This window comes from Panthera pardus, unplaced genomic scaffold, assembly GCF_024362965.1.
Source record: "Panthera pardus isolate Hobbes unplaced genomic scaffold, ASM2436296v1 HiC_scaffold_16, whole genome shotgun sequence".
In the NCBI taxonomy this organism is placed as follows: Eukaryota; Metazoa; Chordata; class Mammalia; order Carnivora; family Felidae; genus Panthera; species Panthera pardus.
Genome location: NW_026526721.1, coordinates 116841919 through 116864976, shown reverse-complemented (window position 1 = coordinate 116864976; position 23058 = coordinate 116841919). Strand labels below are relative to the sequence as shown.

Below are 23058 nucleotides of genomic sequence, written 5' to 3'. Positions count from 1 at the left end.
AAAAGATGGGCAATATCAACTGTTGACAAACGTGGAGCAGACAGAGGTCTGTTACACTGCTACCAGGTGCGTACAATGGTACAACTATCTTGGAGGACTATTCAGTCGTTTCTTACAAAATTAAACATACATCTACTCTAACCCTATGTCCTAGTCTACTCCTTCATATTTTCCTAAAACATACTAAAGCCAAATAGGTCCACATACACATATATACCTCTTATAAGGAATCTTCATTAACAATCTTATTCAAATGGCTCTAAACTGGACATGACCTAATGTCTAGCAACAAGCAAGTAGAAAATGCACTTGTGGTATATTCATATGATAGAATATTAGTTAGCGATGAAAAGGAATGAACTGCTAATAACTACAATGACATGAGTGAATGAGAGAACACTGTGCTGAGCCAAAGAAGCCAGACACAACAGAGTATATTTAAAAAAAATAAATAAATAAAAATAAGTTCTGAATTTGGATCCAAGGTATTCTCCAGTGAATAAACTATGAAACCATCAGTTTGGTCTTTCTGAGGCTTGCTTTCCTGCCTATCCCTTTACTCCCACATCAGGCACTATCCAGCACTCTGAGCTCTGAGCTTCCACAGCACAAGATGAGAAGTCACCATGACTCATTCACCTTTTTCTCAGCAGGACTTAACCCACTGCTGGCATATCCAATCAACATTCATGGAGAAATCATGGTTTTTATTATTATCAGAATTTTACTAGTAAAACTGCAGTCTGCAGTATTAAAGGGGCTAAACAAAGGACCTAAAAAATTTCTTCTGAGGGTTATAGTATTATCTAGATCATTCGGTGACTAGAAAGGAGGAATACCCTTTTCAGTCTGAAACACACACTTTTACCACACAAACCTTCAGATAGTCAACATCTAAATCACTGTTATATCAGTCATACTATTCATTTGTCTGAATCACTTTTTTATTTCTTATTTTAATTAATCTCTACCCCCAATGTGGGGCTGTAACTCACAACCCAGAGATCAGGGGTCACATACTCTTCTGACTAATCCAGCCAGGAGGACCTGTCTGAGTAATTTTAAAAATCTTGATCTAAAGTCCAGATAATAGTCTGATTAAATATGTTGACCCTTACCCATAATATATCTTTCCATCTCTCTCTATATATAATATCCATTGGCTTTTACACATAAATACACACAAACACAGATAGAGTCTAACATTCGAGGTGTGCTCATGAACATACGCAAACAGACATGCACACAAGACAGTCGAGACACCCAAGTTTAGGATACTAATTTTGAAGAAAAGTTGTTTTTCTTTAAGCTTCTTTAGTAGAAATTGTTTAACGTAAATTGATTAAAACATACATTTCTTACTTGACACATCCCCAAAGGCAAGGGAATTAAAAGCAAAAATGAACTACTGGGACCTCATGAAGATAAAAACTTCTGCACAGCAAAGGAAACAACCAACAAAACTAAAAGGCAACCAATGGAATGGGAAAGGATATTTGCAAATGACATATCAGACAAAGAGCTAGTATCCAAAATCTATAAAAGCTCACCAAACTCCACACTCAAAAAACAAATAATCCAGTGAAGAAATGGGCAGAAAACATGAATAGACACTTCTCTAAAGAAGACATCCAGATGGCCAACAGGCACATGAAAAGATGCTCAACGTCGCTCCTCATCAGGGAAATACAAATCAAAACCACGCTCAGATATGACCTCACGCCAGTCAGAGTGGCCAAAATGAACAAATCAGGAGACTATACATGCTAGAGAGGATGTGGAGAAACGGGAACCCTCTTGCACTGCTGGTGGGAATGCAAATTGGTGCAGCTGCTCTGGAAAACAGTGTGGAGGTTCCTCAAAAAAAATAAAAATAGACCTACCCTATGACCCAGCAGTAGCACTGCTAGGAATTTACCCAAGGGATACAGGAGTACTGATGCATAGGGGCACTTGTACCCCAATGTTTATAGCAGCACTCTCAACAATAGCCAAAATATGGAAAGAGCCTAAATGTCCATCAACTGATGAATGGATACAGAAATTGTGGTTTATATACACAATGGAGTACTACATGGCAATGAGAAAGAACGAAATATGGCCATTTGTAGCAACGTGGATGGAACTGGAGAGTGTGATGCTAAGTGAAATAAGCCATACAGAGAAAGACAGATACCATGTTTTCACTCTTATGTGGATCCTGAGAAACTTAACAGAAACCCATGGGGGAGGGGAAGGAAAAGAAAGAAAAAAAAAGAGGTTAGAGTGAGAGAGAGAGCCAAAGCATAAGAGACTCTTAAAAACTGAGAACAAACTGAGGGTTGATGGGGGGTGGGAGGGTGGGGAGGGTAGGTGATGGGCATTGAAGAGGGCATCTTTTGGGATGAGCACTGGGTGTTGTATGGAAACTAATTTGACAATAAATTTAATAAAATTAAATTAAAGTAAATAATTAAAATATAAAAATTTTTAAAAATTTAAAAATGTAAAAATAAATAAAAAAGAACATGGCCTGTTTCTGACCCTATCACAGTCAAGGATTGCTTTTCAGCTTTTTCGAATTCTGTCTTCCCATTGTCTCATTTGAAAACTTTCTGTTCTGTTTCGTTTTTTTCTAGGTTTATTGAGATATAATGGACACTTATCATTGTATAAGCATAAGGCAGACAATGTGTTGATTTGATACTTTTATATATTGCAAAATGATTATGACCATAGCCTTAGCTATGACCTACATCCCGTCACACAGTAACCATTTCTCTTTTGTTGTGAGGTCATTTTAGATCTACTTTCTCAGCAGCATTCAACTATGTGATACAGAATTATGAGCTATAATCATCATGCTGTACATTAGCTCTTGGTAGTTTAATTTGATTAGTGCTGATGAATTACTACTTTGTGCCAGGCCCTGTGCTAGGCACTGAGACTTAAAGAAAAATGGGACACAGTTCCTGCCCATGAAGATTTCTAGCTCCTCCACTAGCTGGCTGGGCAGACTTGCTTAACATATTTAACCTCTCTGTTTCCTTGTCTAGAGACTGAAAATAAAAAGAACCAATTCAGGGGCGCCTGGGTGGCTTGGTCGGTTAAGCGTCCGACTTCGGCTCAGGTCGTGATCTCACGGTCCATGAGTTCGAGCCCCGCGTCGGGCTCTGTGCTGACAGCTCAGAGCCTGGAGCCTGTTTCAGATTCTGTGTCTCCCTCTCTGCCCCTCCCTTGTTCATGCTCTGTCTCTCTCTGTCTCAAAAATAAATAAACTTTAAAAAAAAAAAAAAAAAAAGAACGAATTCATAGGTTATTGAAAGGAATAAATAAGATACTACATGCAAGGTATTTACCACAATGCCTCACACAGTATAAGCACTCATATATAGTAGTTACTATCATACGAATTAATTACTCATATATAGTAGTTACTATCATCTGAATACTATCATCATCATCTAATATGGTAGTTAATATTTTATTATGGGCTCACTGCAATGCTGTCTTCTTTAAAGTATCTTCACCAATTTTGCCTGTTGAAAGTAATTTCTCCTTTTCCTTTTCTTAGTACTTTACATCCTGAATTACTTCTTCCATTCACTTTTGTTAAAGATAATTGCACCTGTATCGTTAATGTCCACTAAACTGTGGGCTCCTTGAGGGCAGAGACTATTTCTCATTTATTTCCATTCATTCATTATTCATCATTTATTCATTCATTTGACAAGCATACATTATAACCATCTGTTATATACCAAGCATTATGCTAGCCACTGGAAATATAGCAAAGTACAAGAAAGTCATAGTCTGGTCCTTGCTATCAAGTTTGGTAGTAGAGAGAGAGAAACAGGTGATTACTGACCAGCCTATAAAAGGAGTAGGCATAGGGATTTATTAGGAAAACAGAAAACAAAAAAACATACATTCCCATGTTTCTGGCTTCAGCTTGACTTAGGTTTTCTTCTGGTCCTACTATTTTTATAGTACTGATTTCATGTTTAGCTTTATCAAAAAATACCTTGATGTCCTTTTCATGATAAACTTCCTGTAACATATTTTAAAAGTCAAAAATTAGTGCCAAAATGACAATAGGATGACTGAAGTGTTCATACACAGGGATGGCATCCCATTCAAAGTTGTCAATTCCACAATTCACATTATTTCCTCAATTAGAGATGAAATGATAACCTATATTAAACAAATTCAATTTCAATATCACATGAAAAATCTAAAGTAGATACATAGCAATATTTTTTTCAATAGAAGATATTTCAAAATTCTTCTGATGTCCACTCCTAGACAGGTCCTCGAATCAATATTTAAATCCTGGCTGCTATAAAATGCTCTAACTTAAAGGAAAATGGTTTGTGGCCTGAGAATCTTAGACATGTGCTTTAAAATATCCATAAAAATGCCTACTAAACGTAATAGATATTAATCTAAGTTATAAATACAATCATATTTTATAAAATAAATATTATAATACTCTTTAAAGCCAGAGAGAAAAATTAATGGTCACTTATGAAATTGTGTTTTTACAAAAAGAAGGTAAAGTTTAACAAAATTTTATCAATAAGGAAATATAATGGGAAAATTATCAACATATAAGTCATCAAATTAGTGTGATTCAACTGTGCTAAAATTTAGATAAGATTATCTAACATAGATAATCCAACATTAGAGCATTTCAGAGCTTTTTATGTATCAAGTCTCACTAAGTATTTTTGAAAGCTTTCCACAGCTTGTTAAAACTACTTATAAAGCATAAAAGCTACACAGAGTTCATTTTATATATAAAAAAGGGGGGGGAGGCAAAATCCTCTGCCATTAAGAAGGTCCTACAAAAGGAAGAAGACCTAAATAAAAGACACAATACATAAAAACAAAACACTTTAGTGTATATAAATACATTACAAAGCTTTTTTTTTTTAATTTTAACGTTTATTTCTTTTTGAGACAGAGAGAGACAGAGCATGAACGGGGGAGGGGCAGAGAGAGAGGGAGACACAGAATCGGAAGCAGGCTCCAGGCTCTGAGCCATCAGCCCAGAGCCCGACGCGGGGCTCGAACTCACGGACCGCGAGATCGTGACCTGAGCTGAAGTCGGACGCTTAACCGACTGAGCCACCCAGGCGCCCCAACATTACAAAGCATTTTACAGAGCAAATGCTCAACGATCTACCCTTCTAAACTTTTTTTAGCTATGAAACTTTTTCTATGAATTTAAAATATTCCCTGGAAAAGGCAAATGATAAACTGACATGAACGTTAGGAAGAAAGAATATTAAACCAAAAGCATTAGGACAATAGGGAGAAAACAGTATACTTCACACCTATTGCATTTTTCTAGAATATGTTAAGTGTCAATTGTTTTAACAGGAAAGAGACAAATATATGGGAAAATTCTGAGAAAAGGGTCTTTAAGTTTAGATTACATGTGGGACGGTTGGGGAGGTTCTGTATATTTTTGGAGGAAATGACAGTATCAAAATCCTTTGGGGAGAGCATGCCATTGTGTGATTAATCAAAACAATACTATATCTGGAAGCGATTTCAAGTTCTGATGCTATGGTATTAGCTTAAGTTGCAAACAATTTAATGACCAGTTCCATAAAAGAAAATTCCATAAAACCCAAAGGCAAGGAATACAAGGACCTTTGACATTTCTTCACATATATATTAAGTTGAGCCATATGAAATGAGCTGATATTCAACCATTTTTGATCTACAAAACTGAGTTTCACATGGCTCATTCCAATATTATGATAGTTTCCAGATTCTAAAATCCTTAGGTTCGACATAAGCAGGACAGTAATTACTCCAAAAATCCCCCACTAAATTTATATAAGTAAACAATAACACATATTTCCAAAGAAGATAAAAAATAATTTTCACATAAAATATTCATCGCTCAAATACTTACTTTATTATGAATAAAGAGTTTAAGTGCTTCTTTTGGGTAATCCAGTGTCAACAATATGTCCAGAAATCGAGGTAGGAAAGGGGTTGGTTGTTCAATAAAAACGCCTATTGTTACATTTGGATGGACCTTTGTTTTAAGGCAAACATGAAAACAAATTATTATTATTTTAGATTTATTCTTAATTTTATTTATTCTTAATTCTTAATCTTAATCAATATTAATCTTAATTCTTAATCAATACAACATAAAATATACGGGCAATATCATTTCAATATAATCTGCTAAATCTGAATTGACTCATGGCAATTCGCTAACTTGTAAAATACGATCTTACGGCCTCCATCAAAGTGATTTTACTCAATCACGTATTGGCATTATGACTTAGGTTTGAAGAGGAAACTCACTATCCTATTTACTACATGGATGTAATAAAGGATATTGCTTACTCTATTATTCAGTGCTTCCTTTATGATAGTCTTTAAAGAAATGTCCTTCAGTTCTGAATCTATTTTGACATCTTCATCTAAGAAGCCATAATGCTAATTGTGTTTCTCTTTTGGTTTCCATGGCTTGGAAGTCCCGCATTTAATTTGTAGCTCAAATAAAGCAACCATGGAGTTCTTGAGCCTTTATTTCTATCCTTGAATATTTCCTTTAATCTCACTTTATGGACAGTACTTTATTTTGCTTCATTATTATACACGAGAAAACTATAGTTTACCTTGTTCTATTTTTATAGATTTTCAAAAACCTGTTTGGGTATGTATTATAGGATAGTTTATCTTTCATTCATTGCATGAAAATTTTGAAATACTCTTTATATTTGTCAGTCCTTGTGATAAGTAACATTTAGGACAAAGAGTGAAAGTTCCTGTCTTGAAAAATTTACAAATGGTTGGGGAAGACAGAAACATAAGTAAATGACCATGTAATAGTGTTATTACCAAAACTATATGAAAGATTTCTTTATAATGCCTTTTTTAAACATGTCTTGAGGCAGCTGGATGGCTCAGTCAGTTGGGCATCCGACTTCTGCTCAGGTCATGATCTCACAGCTTGTGAGTTCAATCCCCACATCAGGCTCTCTGCTGAATGCTTGGAGCCTAGAGCTTGCTTTGGATTCTGTCTCCCTCTCTCTCTGCCCCTCCCCTGCTTGTGCTCTGTCTCTCTCTCTCTCTCAAAATATAAATAAACATTTGAAAAAATTAAAAATAAACATGTCTTAAAATCTGAATTTAAGGATTAAAGTTTTTTAGAAATATCATATATGTTAAGTGCTGAATGAGGTACCTCATTTCCCATCTTTTCACACATGATGCCTCATATATTTCTGTTATCTGGATTATAAGTTAATATTTGTTTGCACTGAAGTATACCTTGTACACTTTTCTACTTCTTTATAAATTCATTCACTCACCCAAATATTTATTATTGAATAAAAAAATCCAAACAAATAAAGACAAAATATCTACCCTCTGGGAGTTCTCAATTTAATAGAGGAAATAAGTGAAAAGTAGATCACAATTCTCCCTTATCAAATGATATAATACATTTCATTTACATTTCATAATAACCTTAAAAGTTATTTATTATTCCAAATTTACACGAGGAAAATGGGATTTAGAGAAGTTGAGCAACTCAGAACACATAATTAACAGGTAAAGACCTGGGTTTCAACATGCTACAATTTCATTATCCATCTAAGTTGGCTTTATATACTAATGATAATACAACAGTTAACAGTGATTGAAGGCTTAGCACTGCATATGTATATACAATTTATAAATATAAATATCATTTATATATGTATAAAGTTTCATTTAACCCTCCCTTTCTTTATATAGAAAGAACCTTACCTATGGCCCACATCCAATAATATGGTAGACCTGAGATCTTAACTACCCATATAATTTTAATTTTTATATCCTTATTGCATAGTAACTAATATGTAAAACATATAAAAAATCTGTCTAGCAAAATATAATAGCTTTCCTTTCTAACATATTTTATCAGTCTGTCAGACAAAAGAGCTTAAGAAACAAGTGATTTACTCCTATATGCAAAAACTAATAGTGATAAGATAAAAAATTTTAAAGTAAATATTTTTCTATCTTTGCACCAGAAAGTTTATGTAAAAGGAGACCGAACAGATAAAAAGCATTAACCCTCCCTCCAAAGGACAACAACACTACTTTCTGCAGAAAAGATCAGGTTGAATTTTTAAACATCATGATGCAGCTTCATTCAAAAATATTCTGGCATTCTTTCCGGATAGGAAACATTCAGTTTGTTATTTGAGAGACCGGCCAAAAAGTCTTATTTTCAAGGAAAGTAAGGCTCTATTCAGAAGCTCCTATATATGCACAAGTTACTCTTTGTCCTCCTTTCAGACAGTGATAAGCATAGAAAGTAGTTAAATTCAGGAGCTTTGGTTCTATACAGTGAGAGTATTTTATATTTGCATGGGCCCAGGAGTTGCCAGAACTACATTACTGGGAATTTTATTTTTGCTTATATTGGTTCTACTTATCTGGCATGCTGTAGAGACTCAGTAAACCTATGATGAATGAAGGAAAGAATCAGCCTTAATGACAAAATCATCCCTAGAATCCAACTGCTCATATATGTAATAACAGTTTTCTAAGTTACAAGAGCAATTTTTTGGAAGAAATACGTTACTATAGAATACACTAGAACTGCTCTGGTGGATGACAGAAGAAGAATGCATGCAAATGTTCTACAGATAAATATTATTTCTAATTGCTCGTTTACCCTCAAACTAGTTATAATTCTCTATGAAATATGCCTATAAGTAGCACTGTGTCTGGCATATAATGTGTATATGACATCTAGGCGAAATTGCAGTGGTCAAGAATACAGGGTCTAGGGCCAGGCTGCCTAAATTCAAATCCCACCTTCAACGCCTAAAAAAACTGTGTGCCCTTAAGCAAGTTACTTAATCTGTGTGTCCCTCAGTTTTTCATTTGTAAAACTGTGTCAACAGCACTACCTACTTAAGAGATTTTGTGAAGTTTAGTTGGAGTATTTTATGTAAAATACTTAAAACAATTCTTAGTTATATAATCATATATTATTTTTTAACTCATCAAATTTAAAAATCAAGCACAGATAATATTAGTCAATACAAATGCTGAAGCATTTTTTTCCTCGATGCTTTGACTAAGTTGGCAGAGGGCAGCCAATCATAATAAGATTAATATTAAATATTAACAACCAAGCTCCTTTTATTGGGATCAATTACTAGCCAGTTTTACTCTCAAAAACAGTTCAGAAATACAAAACTCTAGCAATTTTCTGTGTCATCCTGTTTTAACCATATAAATGCATTATCTACCATATATCAAAACTATAAGCTAATGTTCTTTCAACAAATCACTGCACTTCCTGACACTATACTTTTTATTTCTACATTTCACACATTTCCACTCACATCTACTGTAGACAAGTCAATTGTATCCAAGTCACAAAGAGTGCAGCCATTATCCTGTGTCCATGCATTAGGTACATAGTTTCCAAAATAATTCAGGAGAATCTAGTAAATGAAGGAAAACTGTATTAAAGAAAGTAAGCCTCTCCCATCAATGTGCTTTCATTCTATAAACATCTAACTTCAAAGCAGGTTTTCTGCATTAGGTATATTCTTTAATAGTTCTACTAATATGTAAGACCTAGAGGTTTATACTGAACTAAATTCGTTCCAGACAATGAGTCATAAAACCAGGGCAAACTTTGTCTAGAAATGCCAAAAACTGCATTATAAATCATAAAGGTCATTGTATTTCATTATGTAAGAAACAATACCAGATGAGACACAATTAAAGAAATATGTAAATAATGAAACACAGAGATTTAATTGAGCTAATGAGACTTACCAAAAACAACACTAATGAGAACAGTCACATGAATAGTAATTTAGTAATAAGACATATATGTTTAGGGGCGCCTGGATGGCTCAGTCAGTTAAGCGTCCGACTTCAGCTCAGGTCACGATCTCACGTTCCATGAGTTCGAGCCCCGCATCGGGCTCCGGGCTGATGGCTCGGAGCCTGGAGCCTGCTTCCGATTCTGTGTCTCCCTCTCTCTCTGCCCCTCCCCCGTTCATGCTCTGTCTCTCTCTGTCTCAAAAATAAATAAAACGTTAAAAAAAAAAAAAAAAGATAATATATGTTTAAAGGCCCAGGGCAGACACCTATGGTGAATGGGGCAGTGCCAGACGATCGCCACTCAAAACAAGTTTTATATATACTTTATCACCAAAAAGCACTAACCTCTTCCAGGAAACCATGCTACCTACCATAAACTAGGCTTCTGGGCAGTGGTTCGGGGGGCACTGACTTCAGGAAAAGAAAGTCTGCAGTTTAAAACAGATCTACAACAAGGCCCTAATTACTGCCACCCCACAATTATTAACAGTAAACTGAAGTACACTACTGCTTTTCTCCCCCCACCCCCCGCCCCCGCCCTCTGCTACCTCTTTGAGGTCACTCAGGGCATCTCCTTTTTAACTTTTCTCCCTCTGCCCTTAGGCATCATTGGAGATCATTTCACCTGTAAAATCTAAGTCCCTTTGTGTGTTTTGGCTGAAGAAGAAAGTGAGGGAAGGTAGATGGAGGAGAGACATAAATACACTAAAATATGCTCTGAGCCCTCAAACAAATCTTGAGTATCCCCAGAATGTAAACATTTTCAGGAAACTTGTGCGGATTTACTTATAGGTAAGATGAACTCAAAAGGGAAATGTGTTAATACATTAAGTATGATGGCCAAAAATGTACAGGAGTGCCTACTGGATTTTTCTAGCTTCCTAAGTCCCTGAAAGATCTTATGGTGCAGAATAGATGAGGTAATTAGTACCATTTTACCAGATTCCTCTCAAATATATGGGATGCCATCTAAATATCTCTATTGTACTAAAACAAATGTTGTTGAAATGATACAGTATTAATTGCAATGGGAAAATCTTTGTACCATGCAGATATTGTAGATATAGTTACATTCAATTTGTAGATTACAATCATAAGACATCGAAAGTAATTCATTCACATCTCTTTTGAACTACATGATAATTCAGGAAACAAATTACAAGGCAGGAAACATGTACTTATTAAATTCATTAATGACATTTCAAGAGTCAATGTGGTCATTTTAAGGTGCCTCTAGCGCAAAAAAAAATTACTGTTGTCAAATTACAAATGCAAACATTAAACATTCATATTCCATACAATAATATGGTTTTGAAGGAAGAAAACAGATTCATGTGAAATTGGATCCTGTCCTAAATATTATTTCTAAAAGAAATTTTAAGAAATTTAAGGCTAGAGAAAAATATAACTTATTTTAAATGTCCTGGAAAAGAGTTTTTCTTTAAAGGGAGAAAAAAAATCCCCCATAGTTGGCCATATCTAAAAGCCCCATCTCTGTGTAAAGGCTGGCACTTTCCTCATCTCAGAAATCTCATAAAAATTAAATATTTATTTCATGAATTATTGATCAGTCTATTAGAATCCTTATGTGAATATGAAAATGATCAATATCTTTTCAAAGGTTAGAGCATAAAAGGTATTACTTTTAGTTTTCAGAATTAAAACTTTATTTTCTAACCTTTCCACGTTCTACTCCTTACCTCAATTTAATTTTCATAGATAATTAAGATATTTTAAAAACATTACTTTTGACTGGAAACCTTTCTCTTTTGGATCGCTCACTACACAGGCAGAAGTTATCCATCGCCAACCCCCACCTTCCATTTACATCTGTTTTCTTCATTAAAATCTGCAGACATTTATGCTGGCAGCTTTGGAAAGTGCAGAAAACTGTTTATGTAGTTAGGCTGTTCCAGGCAGTCCCCAGCTACTAGGTGGTAGTACTTTCCTGATCCTTCTTTCACAATATCAAAATGTTTCCAGGTATGATGTCATTTCATTGGCAGAGAAACTTTTCCAACCAAATCTTTTCTTTCTTTCTTTCATTTTCCCAAATCATCCAATTATTCAAGGTCATAGTGACCCAAGCATTTGTGTTTTTATGTACAGGATTAACATCCCTATTTTTATTGTAAATCAAATTAGTTTCAGAAATGTTTGTTTTCACGTGCAAATCAGGTGATCCGATCTTCTGTTCAATTTTAGCTTGTATAAAACTACCACCAATTTCATGATTACCTTAACAGGTATATTATCTGATATGTAAAAGAAAAGGTTAGGTGTTAAAGTAAGCATCTTTTAATGTGTTATGAACAATAAATGAGCTTCAAAAATAAAAAGTAAAGCTTCAAGCCAGAAATCATAGTTTCTGTCTAAAAATTTATTAATATTAGATTGTATGTATCTAGCCAAGTGAGAAAATAATTATGTAGAATACAGAAATATATTGTAAATAAAGTGTTACTTAAGAAACACAAAATTATTTACATATCATTATGAAAATAAATGAAAAGTATAAATGCTCACAGATATAGACTAAAAAGACAAAAAAACCTGAAAGCAATCATGAATAAAACAGTATCAAGGGGTAGTGAGATTATAATTGATTTTTTAAGCTACTTATAATTTTTTTTTAGTGTTTATTTATTTTTGAGAGAGAGAGAGAGAGAAGAGTCCAAGCTGGGGAGGGGCAAAGAGAGAGGGAGACACAGAATCTGAAGTAGGCTCCAGGCTCTGAGCTGTCAGCACAGAGCCCAACATGGGGCTCGAACTCACGAACCATGAGATCATGACCTGAGCTGAAGTCAGATGCTTAACCGACTGAGCCACCCAGGCGCCCCTAAACTACTTATAATTTAAAAATTACTCTTACTAACAGCATGAGATTTAGAGAAATTAACTTTAATAACTTTGGTCTGTAAACATATTAAAAATAATTTATCATTTCCAGATTATGCATATATTTTTAAATGAAAAAAATGGCTTAAATATTATCAGTTAGGTCATTGTTATGGTTCAAAGCCACTGCCATTATAATCACCCCTTAGCTAAATAAAATAGTAAGTAAAATAAACTTATAAAAATTCATAGAAAATATCCTTTTGCCTTTAATGATGGTTTAAAAAAAAAGTTTCTATCTAGAGAATAATCTGCTTTCTTTCCCATTAGCCTGGACACAGGGGAAAATGTAATACATTCATGTGCCTTTAACTTTAACATAATATTATTAAATTAGATATTAGCGCTAAATAAATGCTTATTTACATAATCTTTTCTCAAATGTTTATGTTATCACAAGTTTAATTTTTATAATAAAAAACTTGCTTCATTCTTTGTTGTCAAATAGAATCACAGGAAGGTAGACCAGATAGGATCATGTCAGAGAAAATATAATAGGATCATCACACTGCTTGAAATTCCAGAAATTGTGACAGCCCAAACTGAGAATGTTTCTTAGAAGACCTAAAACAGGTCTTTCTAAATGGACTAAGGATTAGGGCTCCTTTTCTCATGAGAGGTCCTAAATTAATCACTCTGTAAAACTTTAGGCAGTATCATCTTGAGAATTCAGGAGAAACTGGTGATGACATCACAACCACTGAACATCAGGGCTTGCCCACAAAAGCTTAACGCTCAGGGCCATGCCCCCTCTTTAAAGACATTTACATTTGATTTAGAAAATTACCAAGAAGACACAGCACCCTATGTGGTTATAGGAGATGTCTGGTTGAACAAGCCCTTGTCTAAATGGCACCAAGGATATCAGACAGAGGGCTAAAATAGACACTGTGTGCATGCACACGTACAAACACGTACGCACACACACATGTATTGCAAAGGACGCTTCATAGACAAAAGATGTGCATTTATCTGCTTAAGGAAAAGTTACAGGGATCCACATCAGTTTTATGACTTTTTTTGCCCTGCCAAAAAATAATCTGCCTTACCACTCCCAAGAATAATGCTAGGTCATTAGATTGTTTATAAATTCCGACATTTACTGAAAGGTTAATATATGCTAGATACGTGCTGGAGCCTGCGGAAACAAAAAGTAAACAGGATAGGTATGGTTTCTATAATTCCTAGGCTAAAGGCCCAGTAAGTAAGAGAGACAAAAAAAAAAAGTAAATCCATACCTGTCTAGCGTGTGGTATTAGATATTGTGATGGACAAAGTTCCAAATACTATAGAAAGCATGCAGGAGATCTGAGAAGTAAAGACTAAGCTGAGGTCTACAAGATGAAGAGGATTTAGTAGGTGGGTAGAGCAAGTGGGATTAGGGGCAAAGGATTCCAGGGTTCAAAGTTCAAAGGAATTCAGTACGTAGGAGTGGGGGGAGAGAAAGAGGGAGAGAATGAGTATGAGAAATGTTCGTGTAGATATCTGTAGTGTCAGGAGTGGGGAAGTAGACGGAAGAATGGACTGGTGATCACTAAACCAGGAGTGAAATTTTAAAAGAGTTTTACAAGGCAAGGTGAGAATTTGGCTCTTTACACCTAAGTCTACAGAGGGCATTATACAGGTGACTGATGTGACTGACTTTCTGCTTCAGCACAATGCCCTAGGTTCCAGGCTTCTGGTGCGTGGTTTGCTAGGGGTGGCAGGGTGCAGGTGGCCTAAACTAAGGAAGCTGTCACTGGCACTGAGAAAATTAGACAAACCACCACGTACAGGAATCAGAAAAAAACAGCTCTTGGGTTGGGAGTGGGAAGCACTTAGAGCCAAAACAAGACCCACGTTCCCATGAACCAGCTGGCCAAAAGAGGAGGCAGAGCTGAAGGTCTTGAGTTCAGGTCTCCATATGATACACAAAGCTACCAACTGGGTATTCAGACCTGGAGCTTGAGAAAGATACAGGAGCTAGAGCAAGGATTTGAAAATCATCAGCATCACAAGAGGATTGGCTGACATAGGAAGGAAGCAAATTAACCAAGAATTTGTGTAGAAACGAAAGGTGTCTCAGAGAGATACCTATGGAACACTTAATTCAAACAAGAAAGGAAAAAGATCGCTCCCACCACCCTTGAGCTACCCCACCCATACGATGTCTTAGTTTGTTTTTTTTTTTTTAATGTGTATTTAAAAAAAAGAAAAAGAGAGAGATTTAAGAGGCCAGAAAATCAGTAGACAAACCAGCAGAGAATGGTGCAAAGGGAAAGAGTGTTTATTTCAAGTAGGATCAAACGGGATCAACATGGTCAAATGTTATCTCTGAGTCAAGTAAAATGAGGGCTAAAGAGGATGTCTCAACAGACCTTGGCAGGAGCATTTCTTGGTGTGGTGGGAAGAGGAACAGAGGTGGCAGTAAGTTGCCTCTACTTTAAAGTGTGTGGCTGTGAAGGGGAGGAAAAAGGCAGGCAGGCTCGAAGGCAAAAGGATTGAGGAGGATGGTTTAGTTTGTGCTGCCTTGGCTTTGTTTTAAGATGGGAAAGACTTGAGGGTCTTTACATTGCTAACGAGTAGGAGAGGATAGATCTGGGAAAGTGATACAAGACAGAGAAAGGAGTGCCCCCAGCCAGACTGCAGGAGGGCTGGAATGGGACAATACGCAAGTTGTAAAGATTAACTAGAGGGGAAGAGGAATCTTCTTCTTCCATTTTGAGGGTGAACAAGCTGCCAGTGTGAGCTTTCCCTTGCCCTGCTTCCCATGCATATAGCTTTTACTGGAATTCACACTACTCAATCCTCTGAAACAGCAGAGGACATCTCCCCATCCCCTCTTCCCACAGTGCACATCTGTTCATCTCTTTTCTAGGTACTTACAAACTAGGCATCTCGGTTTCTCAGAACACTGTTTCAAGCACACATCTGTATCTCAAACTTATCTAAACATTTTGCAGTCAATAACATTCTCAGCAAGCTCAATGATGTATATCTGAAAAGCATCTAAAATTTCATTAGTCGCAATATGTCTTTCTCAACTATAACCCATCAACCTTGGTATTAAAATAAGTGCAAGAAGAAGCTTCCAGCCACACAGTGACACCTCAATATTTAACAGAGTTGTTAACTCAGAAAATGGTGCATTGGGGCGCCTGGGTGGCTCAGTCGGTTAAGCGTCCGACTTCGGCTCAGGTCATGATGTCACAGCTTGTGAGTTCGAGCCCCGCGTAGGGCTCTGTGCTGACAGCTCGGAGCCTGGAGCCTGCTTCTGCTTCTGTGTCTCCCTCTCTCTCTGCCCCTAACCCACTCACATTCTGTCTCTGTCTGTCTCAAAAATAAATAAACATTAAAAAAAAATTAAAAAAAAAAAAAGAAAATGGTGCATTAATGACCTCAGCATCTCCTATTCAGGTAGGATATCCTGTATGAGGAAAATATGGCTCATTCTCAAGTTTGCTGTTATTCTTAAACGGTAATGTGTCAAAAATAGAACGAAAAAGTATCACTTTGCTCAAGAAAAATCATCATTTGATTAATCTGAAGGAAACCACATAATACACAGTGTAAAGATGAAGCCAGTAGATTGCTGGCACTAAAATAGAGACTCTTAAAGATACTAAAAAAGAGAAGTAGAAGGAGGAGAAGGTAAAGGAGGGGGGAGAAGAAGATGACACACTACATACTGCTCTGTAGTAAGGAAACAGGGAAAAGTCACTGTGACTCACCTTGGTGGGTCCATTTCCATTAAGTGCCACTGGTAATGTTTCATAAAATACATTCTTAGCTCTGGCTTTGCCATTTTCAAATTTTAAAACAACTTCATCTGGGTTAAAAAGGAAAAAAAAACAGATTGTAGTCATTTAAAATGTGTGTGTATTCATATGCACATATACATGTCTACATCTATCTATACCTTCTTGTTGTTATAAAATTTCTCACGAATGCTATTCCATGTGCTACAACACTTTTAGAAATTTTGCCTACTTTAGGTCCGCAGAGCACCTCAACCACTCCAACCCGGCACCCGCAAACTGGGGTGCTAAGACACTGACCGGGGTGTCTGGCCAGAGAAAAGTATCTTTGCCATCCTGCCTCCAAGGGCTCTTGATAGTAATGTGATCCCAGATGAGCTAAATTATTATCTCAATTTATTCAACTATAAAAATGGGATCTTTGCCTGCCTTTCAAAGTTATTATGAAGATGATAACAATACAAATATGGCAAATAGAACACTGCCAGACATAAGCAAGGTTTCTGCAGTTGGCCATCATTGATAGTATTTCCAGTTCTTGAAAATCAGGCCTAATGCAAATACCAGGAATACACAAGTCAGATGGGAGCAGAACAGCTGTTTTTTTGTTGCTGTTTCCAGTTCCTTTCCTCACATTTCCTAAGCACTTCAAACTAAATGCTTTCCATTCTGAGAAACTTTTTAGTGCATGAACTGCCCTGAAGAGTTGTACTGAATTACAATGTATTTTTAATCTTTAAAGTATTAATGCATTAGTGAATTAGTGTATTTTTATTTTCAGTATATTGGTTAATTTAATGGATTAATTTATTTTACCAAGAAATATGTCTATCTAGGAAAACACACACAGGCATACCCACACACACACACACACACACACACACACACACAAACACACACCCACACACCCACACACACACACACACACCACAGTATGTGTGCCTGGTTACCAATTACCATTTAAGCTAGGTAAAGTACTCCAATACTCTAATATTCCTCATTAATTCACAACACAGAGAACTTACACGGAAAACTGTGTAATAATAAGGTATCATTAAATTAAAAATATATCTCCAGATGGTGAGACACTAAATTCTAAATTACCTAAAGCTAGAAGCTTATCTTTTTTACACTAGTCTTAAGAAATGATTTTCAGTAAATGTATTTCACGATGTCAAACTAAGCTCAAGTCCATTGTTTTTTAAAAGTTGTAATATCTACACAGTAAACCTTAACCACAGCCCCAAAATGGATATAATACAGGACAGACAGTTGAAAACACAGGTGTTCGTTTGTATTCATGAACAATTCTGTATTTAGGAAGCATACCTACAGCTCCATTTAAAGTCTGGAAAATTTTGCATTTGTGATCCAATGTGATGTTAATAGCCTCCTAAAAATGAGAATAAAGATACTATTGAAAATGAGAACAAAAATAGCAAACAACACTATCGTGGTAATATAGTTTATTCTTTGGGGGAATTTAAGATCTTATTTGTAAATTATTCCAGCAATATTCTTCAGAAAGACAGAAAGACTATAGAGAGTTGACTGAATTAAAGGATAAAGGGTATGTTAAAGCATTCATGCTATTCTCCTAGTATTTCCACTTCACTGCATTATGACTAATTCTGACAAGTGGGTTTTCAGCAGAAGTAAAATGAATCACTTCTAACCTGGAGCATGGAACTTCCAGTTTGAGACCCCAAGTGGCACACAAACTAGTAAGGTCTATGATGGCTGCTCCATCAGCCGGGGTCCCCAAGTGACTGCAATAGGCAGAAACCCTCTGCTGACCTATCATTGACATGTAGCAGGAGACATAGACCTCTGTTGGGTTAAGCTCTTGAGGATGGGTAATTATTGTGGCATACTCCCCTACCTGTCAGCTACAATAGGCATGTAATCAATCAACATAATTATAAAGATTAAACCACTTTGCAAACTTTATGATTCTCAACGTACCAGTTTTTCAGCTACATTTCTCTGTCATAATAATATTCCTAAAATTATCTTTGTGTATTGCTATAGATTGAATGTTTGTGTCTCATCAAAATTCATATGAAGCCCTAACCCACAATGTGATGGTATTTGGAGACAGGGCCTTTGGTAAATAATTAGGGTTTAACTGAGGTCATGAGAGCAGGGACCTCACAATAGAATTAGTGCCCATGTAAGAAGAGACACCAGCGTGTTTGTGCATGCTCTCTGGTATGTGTGCATGCCTCTGTGTCTCTCTCTCTTTGCTACGTGGAGGACACAGCAAGGAGGTGGCTGCTGTCTACAACCCGGAAAGAGAGACTTTGCTAGAAACCGACCATGCTGTTGCCCTGATCTAGGGTACAGGGTATGTCAAAGCATTCATGCTTTTCCCTAATATTTCCACTTCTCCACCATATGACTAATTCTGAGTTCTTCCAGAACTCTGAGAAAATACATTTCTGTTGTTTAAGCCACCCAGGCTAGAGTATTTTGTTATGACAAACCAAGCAAACAAGGACATGTGCTAACCAGATAAAATCTTACGCTAAGAGAGAAACTTAAACAGGATTTACACAACTAAAAACATTACAAACTCAGTAGTGAGATTTCAGGGAAAGCATCCTGAAGCACAGACAGCTAAGTAAGACTCAAAGTACTTTCACAGTTGAATTACACAAAGGCAGACAGACATCATGCTGCACAGGCTAGCACTCATGCCAAGAGCAGGCTTCTCCTCCTGGATGAAAGAAGAAGTCCTCAGGCTTGCTATGTCAGACACATAAGAGGGAAAGCAAAAAAGGGAGCCAAATAAAAATAAACATTTTAAGCATAAAGTTTCCTAAGTATTAAGTATCTAATGAAAACATTTAGATAAGTGAAATGTTTATCTAAGAAACAGAAACAGCTACAGTTGCAAACTCGCTGTAAAATATACTTTAAAAAAAACTTGTTTCTGGGGTGCATGGGTGGCTCAGTCGGCTAGGCGTCCAACTTCAGCTCAGGTCATGATCTCACAGTCTGTGAGTTCAAGCCCCACATTGGGCTCCATGCTGACAGCTCAGGACCTGAAGCCTGCTTCGGATTCTGTGTCTCCCTGTCTGCCCCTCCTCTGCTCATGCTCTGTCTCTCTCTCTCTCTCAAAAACAAATAAACATTTAAAAAATTTTTAAAAAACTTGTTTCCAGTAACAGCACCCACAAATTATATAAATTCAGTACATTCTAGAACGATTATGTTACCTACGGTGAATTTATGAAACATTAACTTACATTATGTAAATATACTAACAATTTTCTAAAATTAGAGAACTTTGGTTTTACTTTTCTCCAAAGTTTCATTTAAATCAATCTCAGGAATATTCTCTTTAGGGTCCATACCAGACAGCTATTGTTCCCTGCATTCCTCCTCCTTAATAATAGAAATCCGATTTTTTAATAGGATACTTACACTTGAAACAAAGGACAACATTTTCTTTGCATATTATGTGTAGCCACATAAATATGTTCTGGTCAAAGAAAAGTAACAGAAAGTTTTTTCTAGAAAGATTATTTAAAAAGAGGTAATGTAACTCAGATGGCCCCTTATTTACCATTCTGTCTGTTAACTGCCTAGAACATGGATACAATGGCTGGAGTTCCAGTAGACATCTTAAATAAGGAGGTTATGTTAAAAATGCAAGCTATTACATACCCTCTTCAGTGGATCAATGTAAATTTTAGTGTAAAAGAGCTGATCATCATCATTATCCTGGAGATTCCACTGCTGGACTATACGGTTGATATATGGAGCATAGCCAATAAATCCTGCAATATAACAGAGAGAGATTAGAGAATTTAGTAATCAAAGACCAAAACTGGTTTCTATTAATTCCATTCATCGGTTGCACAGAGGTGTAAACCCATCAGGCCTAATATTTAGGCCTTTTTATACTTAGAATACTGATACTTAGAATACTTAGAATTTTACAGATTACCATGGAAGAAATGAGTTATTGAGCATCCTTTGTTTTATATATAAACTACGAGAGTGAGTTTTTACCAACTGCAAATCAAAGACTTTTTTTGAATAAACACATTCCCAAAATTAATCGACACAAGAGAGGGAAAAATGTTTTCCAAGGCTCCTAAGGGAAAAAGTTACTAGGAAAAGAACAGAAGAAGACAGAATTTTCTTCCTGACCTTCTAAAATGATCTTTCTTGGATCCTTTGGAGAGGATTCACTGTTTCTGGAAAAAAAAAATCTCTACTATGGTGATTTAATGTCAGTGCAGGATGCTAACAAAATCAAAGGAATGTTGGAAATGTCACTGACTGCAAACATGTCAAAGAAATTTTATATCTAGGACATTTTGGGAATTTTTCCTTTACTTGAACTGGTCATAATTGTACCTGCTAAACCATTTTCTGGCTAGATTTTTTATGTCACAGTCTGGAGAAAGGAAGTCTAAAATTGGATTGTTCCCCTTGGCCTTCGAGCATAAGCATTAAATTTGCCAATAACAGTTGTCTATAAAAGACACAGACAACAGTATCATTTTTCTCCTGTTTGAATCTTCCTCTGAATTTCAGAAACGTAGCCAAGCTGTTATGTTTCATTGACCTGTAGTACTTTTAAAAAGGGACCAAAGTTACTCTTGTGAATTGAAAGAAAACCTAATTTTTTACCCTCAAAATTAAAATTTCCTCATAGGAATAGGAATAAAAGAATGAAAAGAAATAGGTCCAGAAAAATTACTGTTATCTAGAGAAATCAAGAGAAAATGAAAACATGCTTAAACCAGTCACTGGTTGCTCCTCATTTGTTATTTTTATCAAATTAAAAAAATCTTAAAACACTGAAATATAGTCAATTTTTTAATTCCTATTACCAATATACTACAATGAAAAATATGTCCAAGTAATGGCATATGACATTTTCCAATAGTTTACATTACTCTTTTTCAAAATTTATGTTTCCTTATCCTTTTTATAAATCCCATTCAAAAATGAAGAGAAATTTCATCTATTTTCATAGTATGTGATATATACTTTATATGATTTATATTTTTCTATTAAATTTCCATATTATTTCAAACCAATAAAGTTTATAATATTCTGAAATCTTCCTGATAAGGAAACATGGTTTCTTTCCATAATTTTTTAAAACTAAATGATATAATCATAAACGAAACTCATGTCCCTTAAATAACTCTCAATAGTCCATTCATGAAATTATATAATCTTTTATTGAATATATTTAGATTTTCTAGCATCTCTTTAATAATTATGACTACAGAAGGCATAGGAATCATGTTTTGATCTCTTTCCCACTTAAAAACACCTTTTCCTTAATTAAACTTTCTCACAAAGGCACTCACTTGCTGGGTTTTTGCTGCTTCCACAGCACTGTGCATCTGTCTGAAATTTAGATTCTTAAACACATATACTCCATCTAGATGAATTTCGCCATCTCAGTGAATCATTACATAATTCGTATATAAACTACATCTAGATGTTTGACTATATATATGTTTAGAAAAATTAATAAATATAAAATAATACTTCTCCCAGAGTCCCTCAGCTAAGTGGTTTTTAGACTATCTAGGACTTCAGATAAGTTAAAAGCCAGCCATGTGCAACTGACAGGCTGACAGTTTGGGGGTGCAAGTGGCACCAATCCATAATTGAGGGTTAAGACAAAGAAGTAAAAATTGGGAAACAATCTTAGGGAGAGGCTTTGTCAGTGCATAAACTATAAATCTAAGAAGGAAAGACTACTAAGGTAATGAGGTCAAGTGACTAACATGAGAAAACCTAGGTTGTAACTTGATTATGGAAGTAAAATCCAAAGGTGGTAGATAGATTAGGAGAAAAATAAAATGGTCAAGAAATCCCCGTAACTATGAACTGCAGTTGGACTGAGATAGAGAGAAAAAGTGAGCTGAAACTAGGCAGTGCAAACTGGAATTTAAGGTTTCAGAAGTGCAATATTTATATGGGCTGACAAAATTCCAAGGCATAACTATGGGAATATATTGCATAAAATACATTGCAGGTAAACAGAGCTGGAATTGAGGCCTCCCAGAGAAAGTAAATTACTTGCGAAAGGTTTCGTTGCCATAAATGCCTTGATCAGAGCCTAGAATCCAAAAACGCTGCTGCTGCTACATCAAGTAGGACTTAACCTGAACGAAACTAAATAGTATCAGTTTTGTACATGTGAATCATCCAAAAAAAATTTGTTTTCCCAACCTGGCTTGGAACTTTCACCGAACTTATTTCTCTAACATGTCTCCCATCCTATTTGGTTATGTCTTCGGGTCATATGTTTATATTAATCTCAGTCTAAGGAAAACATTTTGGAGTCATCATAATGTCCAAAGTCAAGTTTATTATTTTTTTTTGAAAGGAAAGGGAAAATGTGATAATTTGTTCCTTTAATCCATGGTGGAGTAGCTAATGCAGCACTTTACATCCACTCAGTGTTGAACCTTTTTGACTAGTGATTTCAAGACAAAATCATTCACTTACTGATATATTTAAAACATAGATAAAATTAAGTAATGCCTATATTTCATAGCTCCATGATTACAGCTTACACTTTTTCCTA

The 23058-nt window shown here is 35.7% G+C and overlaps 1 protein-coding gene across 2 annotated transcripts in view; it reads right to left on the bottom strand.

Annotated features, from left to right (window-relative positions):
* The window catches only part of PLOD2 (procollagen-lysine,2-oxoglutarate 5-dioxygenase 2), a 100813-nt gene that overhangs the window by 19117 nt on the left and 58638 nt on the right, over nt 1-23058 (bottom strand). For both annotated transcript variants that reach the window (XM_019438871.2, XM_019438854.2), the window contains exons 5-10: nt 20160-20272; nt 17817-17880; nt 16461-16558; nt 9360-9461; nt 5909-6034; nt 3909-4030 (exon numbers count right to left, since the gene is read on the bottom strand). In XM_019438871.2, the coding sequence (XP_019294416.1) occupies nt 3909-4030; nt 5909-6034; nt 9360-9461; nt 16461-16558; nt 17817-17880; nt 20160-20272 (625 nt within the window). The remainder of the gene's footprint in view (nt 1-3908; nt 4031-5908; nt 6035-9359; nt 9462-16460; nt 16559-17816; nt 17881-20159; nt 20273-23058) is intronic.